General features: G+C 37.5%; 1 protein-coding gene across 1 annotated transcript in view; it reads right to left on the bottom strand.

Moving 5' to 3' along the window:
* TEX11 (testis expressed 11) overlaps window positions 1-17,877 on the bottom strand; it is a 247,086-nt gene that overhangs the window by 99,873 nt on the left and 129,336 nt on the right. The window contains exons 14-16 of the mRNA XM_052662695.1: window positions 12,705-12,856; window positions 9,628-9,713; window positions 3,296-3,433 (exon numbers count right to left, since the gene is read on the bottom strand). Coding sequence (XP_052518655.1) covers window positions 3,296-3,433; window positions 9,628-9,713; window positions 12,705-12,856 — 376 coding nt within the window. The remainder of the gene's footprint in view (window positions 1-3,295; window positions 3,434-9,627; window positions 9,714-12,704; window positions 12,857-17,877) is intronic.

The raw sequence follows: 17,877 nt of genomic DNA, 5'->3' as shown, positions 1-17,877 counted from the left end.
TTAAATATAAAGTTTTGTTAGCACAAAGTTGTGTCAGTTTGTTTACATTTGGTCTACAGCTGTTTTCATGGTACAACTGCAAAGTTGAGTACTTGCAAGAAAGACTATGGCCTAGAAAACCTGAAATATTTACCATCTGGTTCTGTACAAAAAATTTGCTGACCTTTTTAATATACCATAACATTTATCTTTTTATTGTCTGTCTCTCCAGTAGAATATAAACTCTGTAGGGGTAGACAGTTTTGTCTACTTTGGTCACTACTACATCCCCAATGCCTAGAATAGTATTTAACATGTAGTAGACAGTTAATAAATATTTTTTGAATGAATGAATACTAAAAAACTATAGGCAGTAATTTTAGGTTATAAAGTTTGGTAATAAAAAGAAGGACAAACTGTAATTTGGGGAGGATGACAGGTTGAAGGAAAGCTTTCGGATAGAGAAGGCCTAAAAATAATTGTAGTGACAGGGAAAGAAACAGTAGAGAAAAAAAGATTTAAAAACTAGCATTGATATTTGTAGAGAAGGTCCCATGGGAAAGTTACTTCTTTCTCTGAGATAAGCGAGAAGAAAGAATGGATAAAGAGGAGAGGAGCTGATGTCAGTGGCTACAAACCCAGAAAATTATTATATTTTTTTTTTTTTGCTAAAACAAAGGATAAAGCATGGGGCTTAGGAATAAAAAACATTTCACAATTACCAAGGATTGGTGGAGAGTAAGACAGAAAGTCGACGAGAGTCAGTTTTAGTCAGTGCTTATGTGAAAACTGCGGGTTTTCCTAGTGGCTCAGATGGTAAAGAATCAGTCTGCAAAGCAAACCCGGGTTCGATCCCTTGGTTGGGAAGATCCCATGGAGAAGGGAATGGTTACTCACTCTAGTATTCTTGCCTGGATAATTCCAGGGACAGAGGAGCCTGGTGGGCTACAGTTTATTGGGTTGCAAAGAATCAGACACGACTGAGCGACTAACACTTGGGCTTCCCAGGTGGCAGTATTGGTAAAGAACCCGCCTGCCAATGCAGGAGACATAAGAGATGTGAGTTTGATTCCTGGGTTGGGAAGATCCCCTGGAGGAGGGCACGTCAACCTACTCCAGTATTCTTGCCTGGAAAATCCCACGGACAGAGGAGCTTGGTGGGCTACAGTCAATACAGTTGCTAAGAGTAGAACACAACTGAAACAACTTAGCATGTGAAAACTAAGAAATTTTATCAGATTCAGTAAACATGGTTTTGTAAAATTTCTGAACAATGCTCAAATAGATCAAGGGAAGGAGTGAAAAAATCACAAAATAAAATTAACCAGGCTAGGTGCGAATAGCAAAATAGTAAAATATGATGAACTGTGTGATTTTTTCACCTTTCTATCTGTCTTAGTGCACAGTAGACTATTCTTACATACGGAGGGTATCAAATTGGTATCTGGTAAGTTTAAGACAAGAAAAATAAAATGGAGAAAATACTAATAGTAATCAAGTAGGCAATCCAGCCTTAAATGATATAATCACAAAGTGAGTATACAGATTAGAACACACCTGGTTTCCTGCTGTCTTATTCTTCCCTCCCTCACTACTAATACCATTTGAACTCCCAATTATAGGCTCAGTCCCACACTAGGCTCTAGAACCAAAGCTAACACAAAGGAAATTTAAGAAGCATTGCTTCAAGTCTTAGAAAACTCTATTCTCTAATCACCTTGTATTCTCTTTTAGGTAACTGCAGTCTGGCTCCCCATGCTTGAGCTCCTCTTTAGAGCCAGTCACTTTAGGTTTAGAGCTCAACCAAAACATAAACCCAGTCACTTTAGGTTTGGAGCTGGACCTTGCTTTTTTTAGTCTATCTACACATACGCCCAGTGATGTAAAGATTTTAGTCCTGCATCTGAGTCCAAATCTCAATGATTGAAGACCTGTTCCCTGATTGATGAGCTTATGTGATACCAACTACCTATGCGCCTGACTTATGGGATCTTTCCAACTTAAACTTTCCCCACTGCCATAATCTTCTGATTTGCTCTTTAGGATACCCTGATGCCAACTGCTTTACTGAGCCAAAGGCAACCTGTTCATCTTTGTAACTTCAGAGACTATTACAGTATCTCATACTATATTCTTTCCATGTTGATGAGCTGATGAGATATCTCTTCTTGGCCTGCAGATGCATCCATCTCCCAGCTCTAGGTCTCAGTACTTCTCAGTCTTCCAGATTAACACAAATCATAGAAGTCACAAAAGCTTCGTGATTCTCTTCTTTATACATCTTTAAGTAAGCAGTGGGAAATTAACTTTCTGAAATAGTTAATGGTATTCTGAGCAGAAATATAATTAATTAGGTAACAAAATCTATGTGACATCTTTCAAGGTCTTTAAATAAATAGTAGTCACCTGTCTTTCTGAAACAATTAAATGTTAGCCTGTGTAGAAATACGATGTGGTAAATAAACTTTCAACTTCTCTTTCAGGACTGTGAATTTATAACAAACTAAATGGTAAATACTCTTGTGAAAGAAAATCTGAAGTATTCATTCAGACAAATAATCCTTCAAAGTAAACAAATCTTCAAAGAAAATGTCTAGAATTACATCCTTAAATCACATATTTTCCCCTACATTTGTCTTGAAACTTTAAAAGCAACCAAAAGCTTCATAGTGGGTCCATACTTGTCCATCCCATTTCTTTGTCCTACAACAAGGCAATATACTCCCTTCCCATCATGTGCATACTATTATGATAAGCAAAGGAAGAAATGTCCCAATTGCTTTGGGAAGTACGAATGGCTCTATCTTCAAACGAGTTTTATCTATTTTACCTTCTAGAATTTTGTCCTGATAAGAACTCAATTGCTAAACTTTTTAAAGAGTGGTAGAAAGGCAAGAGCTAACCCATAAAGTAAAAGAATGATATTTCATCCAAGTATTTGTTCTAACTGAATGCCTGACCAAAAAAAGTGTTTACCTTAAAATTTATTCTGCTTCAAAGGACAATACTGCAGATGGTTAGTAGCAGATAACTCTGTTCATGAATTCCAATGATACACTACCTTTCAGAACAAAGTGTTAAAAATAAACAGTAAGCAATGGAATTAAGAGTCTATAAATTCTTTCTCCTATTGGGAAGTTCTACTTATTAATGTTCATAGTGTGAGAGTCAGGAAACTATCAATTTGACTTTGTCCTGTATGAAAGAACTCTTAGATATCCTAACCTAATAAATAGTCAAGATATCACATTGTAATTATCTCTCTGCCACCGCCTATAACATATGCTATCTTTGAAAAAGAGATAAATCAAAAGACCTTATCAAATCGTCCCAAATGCAGGTAACAAGAAGCCATGTTCCTCTGTAGCTTGGCCAAGTCCAGATCAGATTGATCAGCTGCATAAAATCTCAGAGAATAACAGTACCAGTGCAGGGCATTATCAAAATTGTGTACCTAAAGTTTAAAAAGAAATAACAAAATTACAGAGATATCTCTACATGTGACCCTAATTGGTCCAAGTCATCTCTAGAGACAAAAAATGGTAATGCTGAAATTTTTAGTCAACCAAAACACATCTTTAGTTGGATGCTAAGTGCATTTTATTACCAGCCTTGATGAATGTAAGTCATAGTGGCAATCAATATTCTCTTTTCTTCCTTCACATCAACAAAATTAAAAGGCAACCTATGAAATTAAGAGACAATACCTGCAAACTATATATTCAATCAGAATATGACCCATCAGGAAGTGTCTGACTCTTTGCGACCCCGTGGACTATAGACTACCAAGCTCCTCTGTCCATGGGATTCTCCAGGCAAGAATACTGGAGTGGGTTGCCATTTCCATCAGGAAGCTTCCATAAGCCTCTTATCCTTATCTGTCAGAGGTCAGATAGAATGAAAACCACAATCACAGAAAACTAATCAAACTGATCACATACAGCACAGCCTTGTCTAACTCAATATTATGAGCCATACTATGTAGGGTCACTCAAGACAGGCAGGTCATGGCGGAGAGTTCTGACAAAACATGGTCCACTGGAGAAGGGAATGGCAAACCACTTCAGTATTCTTGCCTTGAGAACACCATGAACAGTATGAAAAGGCAAAAACACAGGACACAAAGTGCCTGCCTGCAATGCAGGAGACCTGGGTTCGATCCCTGGGTTGGGAAGATCCCCTGGAGAAGGAAATGGCAACCCACTCCAGTATTCTTGCCTGGAGAATCCCATGGACAGAGGAGCTTGGTAGTCTATAGTCCACGGGGTCACAAAGAGTCGGACACGACTGAACGACTTCACTTCACTTCACTTCCCCAGGTCGGTAGGTGCCCAATACGCTACCGGAGAAGAGTAGAGAAATAACTCTAGAAGGAATGAAGAGACAGAGAAAAAGCAAAACCAATACCCAGTTGCGGATATGACTGCTGACGGGAATAATTCCAATGCTGTAAAGAACAATATTGCATAGGAACCTGGAATGTTAGGTCCATGAATCAAGGTCAATTGGACATGGTCAAGCAGGTAATGGCAAGAGTGAACAGCGACATATTAGGAATCAGTGAACTAAACTGGACTGGAATGGGCGAATTTGATTCAGATGACCATTATATCTACCACTGTGGCCAAGAATCCCTTAGAAGAAATGGAGTAGCCATCATAGTTAACAAGAGTCCAAAATGCAGTACTTGGGTGCAATCTCAAAAACGACAGAATGATCACTGTTCACTTGCATGGCAAACCATTTGATATCACAGTAATCCACGTCTATGTCCCTACCAGTAATGCCAAAGAAACTGAAGTTAAACAGTTATGAAGACCTACAAGACCTTCTAGAACTAACACCCCCCAAAAGATGTCCTTTTCTTCATAGGGGACTGGAAGGCAAAAGTAAGAAGTCAAGAGATACTTGGCGTAACAGGCAAATTTGGCATTGGAGTACAAAATGAAGCAGGGCAAAGGCTAACAGAGTTTTGCCAAGAGGACCCACTGGTCATAGCAAACACCATCTTTCAACAACACAAGAGAATCCTCTACATATGGACATCACCAAATGGTCAATATTAAAATCAGATTGATTATATTCTTTGCAGCCAAAGATGGAGAAGCTCTATACAGTTACCAAAAATAAGACTGGGAGGTGAATGTGGCTCAGATTATGAACTCCTCATTGCAAAATTCAGACTTAAATTGAAAAAAGTAGGGAAAGTAGGGAAAACTACTAGGCCATTCAGGTATGACCTAAATCAAATCCCTTATGATTATACAGTGAGGCATTATACAGGAGGCAGGGATCAAGACCATACCTCCAAAAAAGTAATGCAAAAAGGCAAAATGGTTGTCTGAGGAAGCCTTATAAATACCTGAGAAAAGAAGGCAAAGGAGAAAAGGAAAGAGAAGCTCATCTCAATGCAGAGTTCCAACGAATAGCAAGGAGAGATAAGAAAGTCTTCTTCAGTGATCAATGCAAAGAAATACAGGAAAACAACAGAATGGGAAACACTAGAGATTTCTTCAAGAAAATCAGAGATACCAAAAGAACATTTCATGCAAAGATGGGCACAATAAAGGACAGAAATGGTACGGATATAACAGAAGCAGAAGATAAGAGGTGGCAAGAAAACACAGAAGAACTATACAAAAAAGATCTTAATGATCCAGATAACAACGATGGTGTGATTGCTCACCTAGAGCCAGACATCCTGGAGTGTGAGGGCAAGTGGGCCTTAGGAAGCATCATTATGCACAAAGCTAGTGGAAGTGATGGAATTCCAGCTGAGCTACTTCAAATCGAAAAAGATGATGCTGTGGAATTGCAGAACCCAATATGCCAGCAAATTTGGAAAACTCAGCAGTGGCCACAGGACTTGAAAAGGTCAGTTTCCATTCCAATCCCAAAGGGAATGTCAAAGAATGTTCAAACTACTGTAAAATTGCACTCATCTCACAGGCTAGCAAAGTAATGCTCAAAATTCTCCAAGCCAGGCTTCAACAATACGTGAACCGAGAATTTTCAGATTTTCAAGCTGAATTTAGAAAAGGCAGAGGAACCAGTGATCAAATTGCCAACATCTATTTGATCACAGAAAAAGCAAGAGAGTTCCAGAAAAACATCTACTTCTGTTTTATTGACTATGCCAAAGCCTTTGACTGTGTGGATCACAATTAACTGTGGAAAACTCTTAAAGAGATTGGAATACCATACCACGTTACCTGCCTCCTGCGAAATCTGTATGCAGGTCAAGAAGCAACAGTCAGAACTGGATATGGAACAACAGACTGGTTCCAAATTGGGAAAGGAGTATGTCAAAGCTGTATATTGTCACTCTGCTTATTTAACTTATATGCAGAGTACATCGTGGGAAATTCAGGGCTGGATGAAGCACAAGCTGGAATCAAGATTGCAAGGAGAAATATCAATAACCTTAGACACGCAGATTACACCACCCTTATGGTAGAAAGCAAAGAGGAACTAAAGACCCTCTGGATGAAGTGAAAGAGGAGAATGAAAAAGCTGGCTTAAAACTCAACATTCAACAAACTAACATCATGGCATCTAGTCCCATCAGTTCAGTTCAGTTCAGTTCAGTTGCTCAGTTGTGTCCGACTCTTTGCGACCCCATGAATCGCAGCATGCCAGGCCTCCCTGTCCATCACCAACTCCCGGAGTTCACCCAAACTCAGATCCATCGAGTCAATGATGCCATCCAGCCATCTCATCCTCTGTTGTCCCCTTCTCCTCTTGCCCCCCAATCCCTCACAGCGTCAGGGTCTTTTCCAATGAGTCAACTCTTCGCATGAGGTAGCCACAGTATTGGAGTTTCAGCTTTAGCATCAGTCCTTCCAATGAATACCTAGGACTGATTTCCTTTAGGATGGACTGGTTGGATCTCCCTGCAGTCCAAGGGACTCTCAAGAGTCTTCTCCAACACCACAGTTCTAAAGCATCAATTCTTCGGCACTCAGCTTTTTTCACAGTCCAACTCTCACATCCATACATGACCACTGGAAAAACCATAGCCTTGACTAGATGGACACTTGTTGGCAAAGTAATATCTCTGTTTTTTAATATGCTATCTAGGTTGGTCATAACTTTCCTTCCAAGGAGTAAGCGTCTTTTAATTTCATGGCTGCAATCACCATCTTCAGTGATTTTGGAGCCCCAAAAAACAAAGTCTGACACTGTTTCTACTGTTTCCCCTTCTATTTCTCATGAAATGATGGGACCGGATGCCATGATCTGGCAAATAGATGGCAAAGGAGGTGGCATACTTTGGCCACCTGATACAAAGAACTGACTCATTTGAAAAGACCCTGATACTGGGATAGATTGAGGGCAGGAGGAGAAGGGGACAACAGAGGATGAGATGGTTGGATGGCATCACCAACTCAAGGGACATCAGTTTGAGCAAACCCTGGGAGTTGGTGATGGACAGTGAAGCCTGGCGTTCCTCAGTCCATGGGGTCACAACGAGTTGGACGTGGCTGACCAACTGATCTGAACTGACGGACACATTCAATATGGAATTATCCAAAATATATAAGGAATTTCTACAACTCAGTAGCAAAAAATAAAAACACAAACAGAATCAAACAAACAAAAAACTCCAAAAGTCCATTAAAAATGTGCTAAGGATCTGGGCAAGGTGTTTCAAAGAGGATACACAGATGGCCAATAGGTACATGAAAAGGTGCTCAACTTCACTAACCATTAGGGAAATGCAAATCGAAATCACAGTGAGATATCTCCTCACAGCTGTCACAATGGCTACCATCAGAAAGACAAGATTAACAAATGGTACTGAGGATGTAGAGAAAAGGTAAACCTTCTATACTGTTGGTGGGAGTGTAGACTGGTATGGCCACTATGGAAAACAGAATGCAGGTTTCTCAAGAAATTAAAAATAGAACTACAAAACAATTCAGTAATCCCATTTCTGTGTATATATCAAAAGAAAATGAAATCATTATCTCCAAGAGATATCTGTACTCAAATGTCCATTGCAGCAAGCCAAGGTGTGGAAACAAAATAAGTTGTCATTTACTGATGAATGTGGATAAAGAAAATATGGTATATGTTTACAATGGAAGTGACAGAATTTCAGCTGAGTTATTTAAAATCCTGAAAGATGAAGCTGTTAAAGTGGTACACTCAACATGCCAGAAAATTTGGAAAGCTCAGTAGTGGCCACAGGACTGGAAAAGGTCAGTTTTCATTACAGTCCTAAAGAAGGGCAATACCAAAGTATGCTCAAACCATGATACAATTGCCCTTATTCCACATACTAGCAAGGTTATGCTCAATATCCGTCAAGCTAGGCTTCAGCAGTATGTGAACCAAGAACTTTCAGATGTACAAGCTGGGTTTTGAAGAGGCAGAGGAACCAGAGATCAAATTACTAACATCTATTAGAGCATGGAGAAAGCAAGAGAGTTCCAGAAAAACATCTACTCTGTTTCACTGACTACGTAAAGCCTTTGCCTTTGTGGATCACAACAGGAAAATTCTTAAGGAGATGAGAATATCACACCACCTTACCTATCTCCTGAGAAATCTGTATGTGGGTCAAGAAGCAACAGTTAGAATTGGACATGGAACAACTGCCTGGTTCTAAACTGGGAAAGGAGTATGACAAGGCTGCATATTGTAACCCCGTTTACTTAACTTATATGCAGAGTACATCACGTAAAATGCAGGGCTGGATGAATCACAAGCTAAAATCAAGATTGCTGGGAGAAATAGCAACAACCTCAGATATGCAGATGATACCACCCTTATGGCAGAAAGCGAAGAGGAACTAAAGAATCTCTTGATAAGGGTAAAAGAGGAGGGTGAAAAAGCTGGCTTAAAATTCAGCATTCAAAAAACTAAGATCATGGCATCTGGTCCCATCACTTCATGGCAAATAAAAGGGGAAAAAGTGGAAACATTGACAGATTTTCTTTTATTGGGCTCCAAAATCACTGTGGACAGTAACTGTAGCCATGAAATTAAAAGATGCTTGTTCCTTGGAAGGAAAAGTATGACAAATTTAGACAGCGTATTAAAAAGCAGAGACATTACTTGGCTGACAAAGGTCCGAATGAGTCAAAGCTATGGTTTTTCCTGTAGTCATGTATGGATGTGAGAGTCAATCCTGAAGGAAATCAACCCTTAACAGTCATTGGAAAGACTGATGCTAAAGCTGAAGTTCCAATTTTTTGGCCACCTGATGCGAAGAGCCAACTTACTGGAAAAGACCCTGATGCTGGGAAAGATTGAAGGCAAAAGAGAAGAGGGTGGCAGAGGATGAGATGGTTAGATAGCATCACCAACTGACTCAATGGACTTGAATTTGAACAAACTTTGGGAGATAGTGAAGGACAGGGAAGCCTGGTGTGCTGTAGTTCACGGGGTTACAAGGAGTCAGACACTGACTTAGCAACTGAACAACAACAAACTCCCAGTGGGGATGAATCACATCTTAGCATTTTTAAATAAATTCCTGTCCACTGCCCATTAATGTTCTGCATTACATTTAATAAACAGTAAATAAGCAGAAAGAGATTATTAAGTATTTGATGCTCTATGATTTTTATAGTGAACACACTGTTTTATTTGTTAGTGTGAAGAAAGAATATAAAGAATAAAAATAGATTATTCCCAAACCTCAAAACTTCTGGCAGCTTGTTTCCAAATAATGCTGTGGAAATAGCCTATTAATTCTGATGCCAGTGGTTTTCCTGTTTGGTGACCTGAAAAAAAAACAAGCTCTAAGAACAAGAATCAAGATCTATTACATTAAATAAAGAGCAATAACTGTATTCAGAACCTATAATCTTTACGTAATGGACAAACACAACCACATTCAGACAGGTTTTCATCATCAATTTTAGATTTACTAGCAAAATTGACTATATAATACAATCAGAGTTTGCTACAATCACTGTAATTTTCCCATCAATCTGTAATAGTTTTCCAGCCCAGTTTCTTTTTAATGTATTTTCTATGTTCCAAATTTGATCATCATCTGGTGCCTTAATGTTGTTATCAGTGAACAGACAGCAATGCTAGAAATCATTAATAAAAAGTGTTTATACTATTATGTACTAACTAGATCAGTTCAGGTTCACAAGAAAGGCCAATTATACCCTAAAGCCTTTGTAAAATACTTTAAGACCAAGTTTACACATAAACTCTATTACTTTAAATTGTAACATGTCTGATTGTTCCTGGTCTAGACATTTACAGGGTTCAAATACATTAACACACTAAAGTAAAGTTTAATCTATAGTAGAATTCTATACCCCTTCTAATTCCACCTCTTTGTCACAATCAATTTCCACAAAAGTCTTGATTAGAAAACAGAATCTCTCAGCAAAAGACACACAGATGTATAGAACAGTCTTTTGGACTCTGTGGGAGAGGACGAGGGTAGGATGATTTGGGAGAATGGCATTGAAAAAATATTTATATTATCATATGTGAAACGAATCGCCAGTCCAGGTTCAATGTATCAGACAGGGTGCTTGGAGCTGGTGCACTGGGATGACCCAGAGGGATGGGACAGGGAGGGAGGGGGGGGTTCAGGATGGGGAACACATGTATACCTATGGCAGATTCATGTCAATGTATGGCAAAACCACTACAATATTGTAAAGTAATTAGCCTCCAATTAAAATAAATAATTTTATATTAAAACAAAACAAAACAGAGTCTCTGACCCCTCAACCCAGTTAGCAGACAAAGTTTGTTCCACAACTTAGTCAAAAATAGTCACATGAAAGTAAAAAGCCCTGTAAAGTATGTACTTAAAATATTATAATACGTTGAAAGTATAACTGTATAATTAGATACCATAATACAACTTTGGCTAACTGTAATCATGGAAAATTAGTTATTCTAGATAATAAAGTTTTCTAGTTACCTGGCAGTTTACTTTCATCAAACAAAATATTTTTAAGAAGTCTAAATCACTTAAGGTTTTTAATTTTTCTAAAAAGCATGTTTTAAGAATTATGTTTTTCTTTTTAAAATAAATATATATATTTTTAATGAATCATGTTTTAAAAGAAAGAAAGACAGACAGAAAAATGCCCAGGAAATGAACCAGTAAGAAAGTCCATTTTACCATCTGGATCTCTGATACAATAAAAGAAACCAACATGAAACACTTTCATCTCAGCCAGATCCTCCCAGAGTGGCTCCTCCAGCCTTCAATGGTGGGAAGCTATTATCCATGAATATATCTAGTCTTCTTTTTTAAAAAAATTTATTTATTTTAAACATACTTTCTAGTTTATGAAGCATAATTTAACTATTTTTAGATTATTCAAGGTCAACAATAACAGCTATTGTATTTTATTATACTGTTAGTATACCATAATGATGACTTCAGTGATTATTATATAGTAAGAAAATGGAAACCCACTCCAGTATTCTCGCTGGAAAATCCCATGGATGGAAGAGCCTGGTAGGCTACAGTCCATGGGGTCACAAAGAGTCAGACACGACTGAGCAACTTCACATATTATTATACTTTTAAAAGTATTTAAAATGTTTTTATGCAATTTATAAGGTTTTTCCCTCCCTTGTAATCAGGATATCTTTATATTTCCTTGTAGGTCCTTTCTCCCTTTATAATATACTACCATTAAAGTGCTGAGGGTTAGAAAATCATATAACCAAGCTTATCAACACTGGGTCTAAAAATAACTGGATTCATAGTGAGGATACGGAGGAAAGGCGTCATCAGTAAAATACAATTCATAGAATCTAGAGTTCAAAAGACTCAGAGATTATCTAGTCAAGAGATTTCCTTTAAAAATCAATGCCTTTGTTTTTATAAAACATGATTCATACTTATAAAATTCAAGCAATCTGGTAAACAACAAAAGAGCAACAAATCACCAAAACTTCCACCACTCAGAATAAATCCCAGTATTAACATTAGTGACTATTGTTCCAGTAATATCTCTATATGTATAGAGTTGAAAGAACAGATTAGGGTCAGAATTTTCTAATAAAGAGTTCACACTATCTGTGTTCTTCAGAGTATAAGGTTCTACAGAGAGATGGGGGATTAATGGAATGCTGAGATTTGGCTCTACGTCTTTGCTTTAACTACAACAACTCTAATTTGTGTTATTGGGGGCAGGTTCACATAAGATTGCATCACAAAAGGATGCTACTGCTGCTGAAAAGAAATAAAAAATTAGGAATGTGGTTCACAACCTTCATTATATAGTTGGAAAAAACCAAGATCCAGAGATATTACTGACTTGCCTGAAGGTACACAAACTAATCTGAGATCAAACTGAAACATGAAATTAGGCTTCTAACCTCACAATTGGTGGCTCAGACGGTAAAGCGTCTGCCTGCAATGCGAGAGACCCAGGTTCGATTCCTGGGTCAGGAAGATCCCCTGGAGAAGGAAATGGCAATGCACTCCAGCACTCTTGCCTGGAAAATCCCATGGACGGAGGAGTCTGATAGGCTACAGTCTATGGGGTCGCAAAGAGTCGGACACGACTGAGCAACTTTACTTCACTTCATCCTAGTTTACCACATAGGTGGAATCTGGTTAGGTGAATTGTTATAATTAAAGGATATTAGGGAGGAAAAATAGTAAGTGAGAAAAAGAAAAAAAAATCTGTTGATCTGAGGATTTTCCTACTGTTGATATCCATCTCTGAAAGACATGCATATGAACACTTTTCTAAAACATCCGCAAAAATCCTACTGACCTATAATGATTTCTTCAACCTTCTCCTTTGCAAACATTTCTTCCTTCCTTTGTAAAAGCATGTCAATGTGGAGCAGTTGAGCTTTACTAGTATCTTCTGATGACTGAAAATGTTCACAGATAATCTTCAGGAAATAAAATCCAATAGATCCTCTGTTTAAGAAAACAAAATTTTAAGTGGTATGAATAAAATAACTTTTTTAAATTAACAAGCCTAAAATTTGTTTAAGCATGACCCAAACAGGCAAGATAAAACTATATCTGAGCTTAAGTAATACCATTAAATATCTCAACAAAACTATTTGTCAATAACAGATAATTTAATTAACTTCCTGTTTAATTTATCAAGCCACAAGCATTTTCTTCTTATAAACACATACAGTCAGATAATCCTCTCTTTACTAATATTTAATTTATTCTTTTTCTCCAAAACTGATGCCAATTTATACATACTAGAACATGAGATATATGAAGTGAAGATACATGAACAGACATTAGAAATTTACTAGTCCCTGTCCCTTGTCATGAGAACTTTTATGATCTACTCTAGAATCAACTTTCAAATATACCAGCATGTTACATTCTCAATATTCATTTATTTTATAACTGGAACTTTGTATCTTTTGACTATCTTCTCAAGTCATTATGCTGTACAGCTTAAACTTACATGGTGCTGAATGTCAATTATATCTTAATAAAACTGAAAGAATAAAAAGAAATGTGCCAATTCCCTCAGTCAACAACTCCTTTAAAAATTACGCTTCATTACACAAATAATATAACAGTAGATAATGACTATGTTAAATGCAAAGAGTTCATGGATTGGAAGACTTAGGATTGTTAAGATGGTAACACACCCAAAGTGATCTACAGATGTAATGCAATCCCTGTGAACATCCCAAAGATATTTTTTACAGAAATGGAAAACTCCATCCTAAACTCATACAGAATATCAAGGTACCCAAAAGAGCCAAAACAATCCTGAAACAGAAGAACAAAGCTGATGGACACATACTTCACGATTTCAAATTTTACTACAAAGATACAGTAATCAAAATAGTGTGGTACCGGCATAAAGATACATATACACCAATGGAATAAAATAAGAGTTTCAAAAGAAATTCTCACATATGTGGTCAGATGATTTTCAACAAGGGTGCCAAGACCATTCCATGAGGGAAAAAAAATCATTTTTTCAATAAACAGTGCTGGGACAATTGGATATCCATAAGCAAAAAAATGAAATTCTTTCTTTTCATTCTTTGATGAAATCACCTTACATCATATTAAAAAACGAACTCAAAATGGATCAAAGACCTAAACAGAAGAACTAAAATATAAAAGTTATAGAATATAACACTGGATTTGACAATGATTTCTTTGATATGCACTAAAAACACAAATAACAAAATTAAAAACAGATAAACTGGACTATGTCAAAATTTTTTTAATTTTGTGAATCAAAGAATATAATCAAAAGGGTGAAAAGGCAACCTATGGGAGAAAATATTTGCAAAATATACATCTGATACACAGTTAATATCCAGATATGTAAACTCAACAAAAAAAACCAACTGACTTAAAAATGGGCAAAGAGGTTGATTAGACATTTTCCGAAAGAAGGATTTCCCTGGTGGCTCAGTTGGTAAAGAGTCTGCCTGCAATGTGGGAGACCCGTTCAATCCCTGGGTCGGGAAGATCCCCTAGAGAAGGAAATGGCAACCCACTCCAGTATTCTTGCCTGGAGAATTCCATGGACAGAGGAGCGTGGTGGGCTACAGTTCATGGGGTCACAAAGAGTCAGACATGACTGAGTGACTAACTTTCACTTTCAAAACAATAAAAAATCAATTGACTTTTAAAATGGGCAAAGATGATATGGGGTGGGAGGTGGGAGGGGGGTTCATGATTGGGAACTCATGTACACCCGTGGTGGATTCATGTCAATGTATGGCAAAAGCAATACAGTATTGTAAAGTAAAATAAAGTAAAAATAAAAATTAAAAAAAAAATAAAATGGGCAAAGAGGTTGAATAGACATTTTTCCCAAAAAAGATATACAAATGGCAAAAATCACATGAAAAATACTCAATATTACCCATTAGTGAAATGCAATAAAAACCACAATGATGCCACCTCATACCCATTAAAATAGCTCCTGTCAAAAAAACAAAAAACAAAAAAATGTTGGCCAGAATGTGGAAAACTTGGAAAACTTGTGCACTATTGGTGAGACTGTAAAATTGTATAGCTGCTATGCAAACCAGTATGGTGATTCCTCCAAAAAATTAAAAATAATTTCCATAAAATCTACTGATTTTACTTTGTATAAACCCAAATAACCAAAAATAAAGTCTCAAAGAAAAATTTTTACACCCAAGGGTATAGCAGTATTGTTCACAATAACCAACAGGTGGAAGTATTACAAGTCTCCATCAATGGATGAATGAATAAACAAAACACAGTACATAACACAGAGGAATATTATTTAGCCTTTGAAGAGCAGGAAATTCTGACACATGCTACAACACTGATGAAACTTGAGGATACTATGCTAAGTGAAATACAATAATGGGAAAAGCACAAATAGTGTATAATTTCACTAATATGAGGTACCTACAGTAGTCAAATTCATAGACAGATAGTAGAATGGTGTATGCCACAGACAGGGAAAAGTGGAGAACACAGACTTGTTACTGAATGGGTACAAAGCTGCAATTCTGCAAGATGAAAAGAGCTCAGGAGTTTTCTTAATGTACTTTAAACACTATGAATGTTCAATGTAACACACTTACCAATTTATGTGTACTTAACACTGATGAATTGTATACTTTTTATGTTTTATATATTTTACCACAAAAAAATTTTAAATTCCTTTAAACAATTAATTCAACAACTGAAATAAAATGGGTTTTGAACTTTCTCAAAACCTTTTTTTCTGCATCTATTGAGAATATCATATGGGATTTATCTTTCAATTTGTTAATCTGGTGTATCATATTGATTTACTTGCATATATCAAAAAATCCATGCATCCCTGGGATAAATCACACTTGATCACAGTGTATGATCCTTTCTATGTGTTTTTGTATGTAGTTTGACAGTATTTTGTTGAGGGTTTTTGTGTTTATCTTCATCAGCAATACTGGCCTATAATTTTCTTTCTTGAGGATATCTTTGTCTGGTTTTGATATCAGGGTGATGGTAGCCTTGCATAGCATAAGCTTGGGAGTGCTCCTTTCTCTGCAATTTTTGGAAGAATTTCAGATGGGTAGGTATTAACAACCTATCTGAAGGGAATGGCACCCACTTCAATATTTTTGCCTTGAGAACCCCGTGACATTATGAAAAGGCAAAGAGACAGGACACTGAAAGAGGAACTCCCCAGGTCGGTAGGTGCCCAATATGCCACTGGAGATCAGTGGAGAAATAACTCCAGAAAGAATGAAGGGATGGAGTTAAAGCAAAAACAACACCCAGTTGTGGATGAGACTGGTGATGGAAGCAAAGTCCAATGGCTGTAAAGAGCAGTATTGCATAGGAAACTGGACAAACAGGAGATGGCAACAGTGAACATCGACATTCTAGGAATCAGCGAACTACGCGATGGACTGGAATGGATGAATTTAACTCAGATGACTGTGGGCAAGAATCCCTTTGAAGAAATGGAGTAGCCATGATAGTCAACAAAAGAGTCCAAAATGCAGTACTTGGATGTAATCTAAAAAACGACAGAATAATCTCTGTTCATTTCCAAGACAAACCATTCAATATCACGGTAATGCAAGTCTATGCCCCAACCAGTGACGCTGAAGAAGTGGAAGTTGAATGGTTGTATGAAGACCTACAAGACCTTCTAGAACTAACATACAAAAATATGTCCTTTTCATTATAGGTCAGCAAAAACAAGACCCGGAGCTGACTGTGGCTCAGATCATGAGCTCCTTATTGCCAAATTGGAGAAAGTAGGGAAAACCACTAGACCATTCAGGTATGACCTAAATCAAATCCCTTATTATTATACAGTGGAAGTGATAAAAAGATTTAAGGGACTAGATCTGATAGACAGTACCTGATGAACTATGGATGGAGGTTTGTGACATTGTACAGAGGTACGGATCAAGACCATCCCCATGGAAAAAAAATGCAAAAAAGCAAAATGGCTGTCTGAGGAGGCCTTACAAATAGCTGTGAAAAGAAGAGAAGTGAAAAACAAAGAAGAAAAAGAAGGATATTCCCATTTGAATGCATAGTTCCAAAGAATAGCAAGGAGAGATAAGAAAGCCTTCCTCAGCGATCAATGCAAAGAAATAGAGGAAAACAACAGAATGGGAAAGACTAGAGATCTCTTCAAGAAAATTAGAGATGCCAAGGGAATATTTCATGCAAAGATGGGCTCGATAAAGGACAGAAATGGTATGGACCTAACATGAGCAGGAGATATTAAGAAGAGGTGGCAAGAATACACAGAAGAACTGTACAGAAAAGATCTTCACAACCAAGATAATCACGATGGTGTGATCACTCACCTAGAGCCAGACATCCTGGAATGTGAAGTCAAGTGGGCCTTAGGAAGCATCACTATGAACAAAGCTAGTGGAAGTGACAGAATACCAGTGGAGCTATTTCAAATCCTACAAGATGATGCTGTGAAAGTGCTGCACTCAATATGCCAGCAAATTTGGAAAACTCAGCAGTAGCCACAGGACTGGAAAAGGTCTGTTTTCATTCCAAGCCCAAAGAAAGGCAATGCCAAAGAATGCTCAAACTACCACACAATTGCACTCATCTCACACGCTAGTAAAGTAATGCTCAAAATTCTCCAAGCCAGGCTTCAGCAATACGTGAACCATGAACTTCCTGATGTTTAAGCTGGATTTAGAAAAGGAAGAGGAACCAGAGATCAAATTGTCAACATCCACTGGATCATCAAAAAAGTGAGAGAGTTCCAGAAAAACATCTATTTCTGCTTTATTGACTATGCCAAAGCCTTTGATTGTGTGGATCACAATAAACTGTGGAAAATTCTCAAAGAGATGGGAATACCAGACCACCTGACCTGCCTCTTAAGAAACCTATATGCAGCTCAGGAAGGAACAGTTAGAACTGGACATGAGGAGGTGGTCCTAAGCCTAAGATGGTGGAGGAATAGGAGGGGGAGACCACTGTCTCCC

This window comes from Budorcas taxicolor, chromosome X, assembly GCF_023091745.1.
Source record: "Budorcas taxicolor isolate Tak-1 chromosome X, Takin1.1, whole genome shotgun sequence".
NCBI lineage: Eukaryota > Metazoa > Chordata > Mammalia > Artiodactyla > Bovidae > Budorcas > Budorcas taxicolor.
Note: the sequence above shows the minus strand (reverse complement) of the source record. Positions and strands in the feature narration are given on the sequence as shown.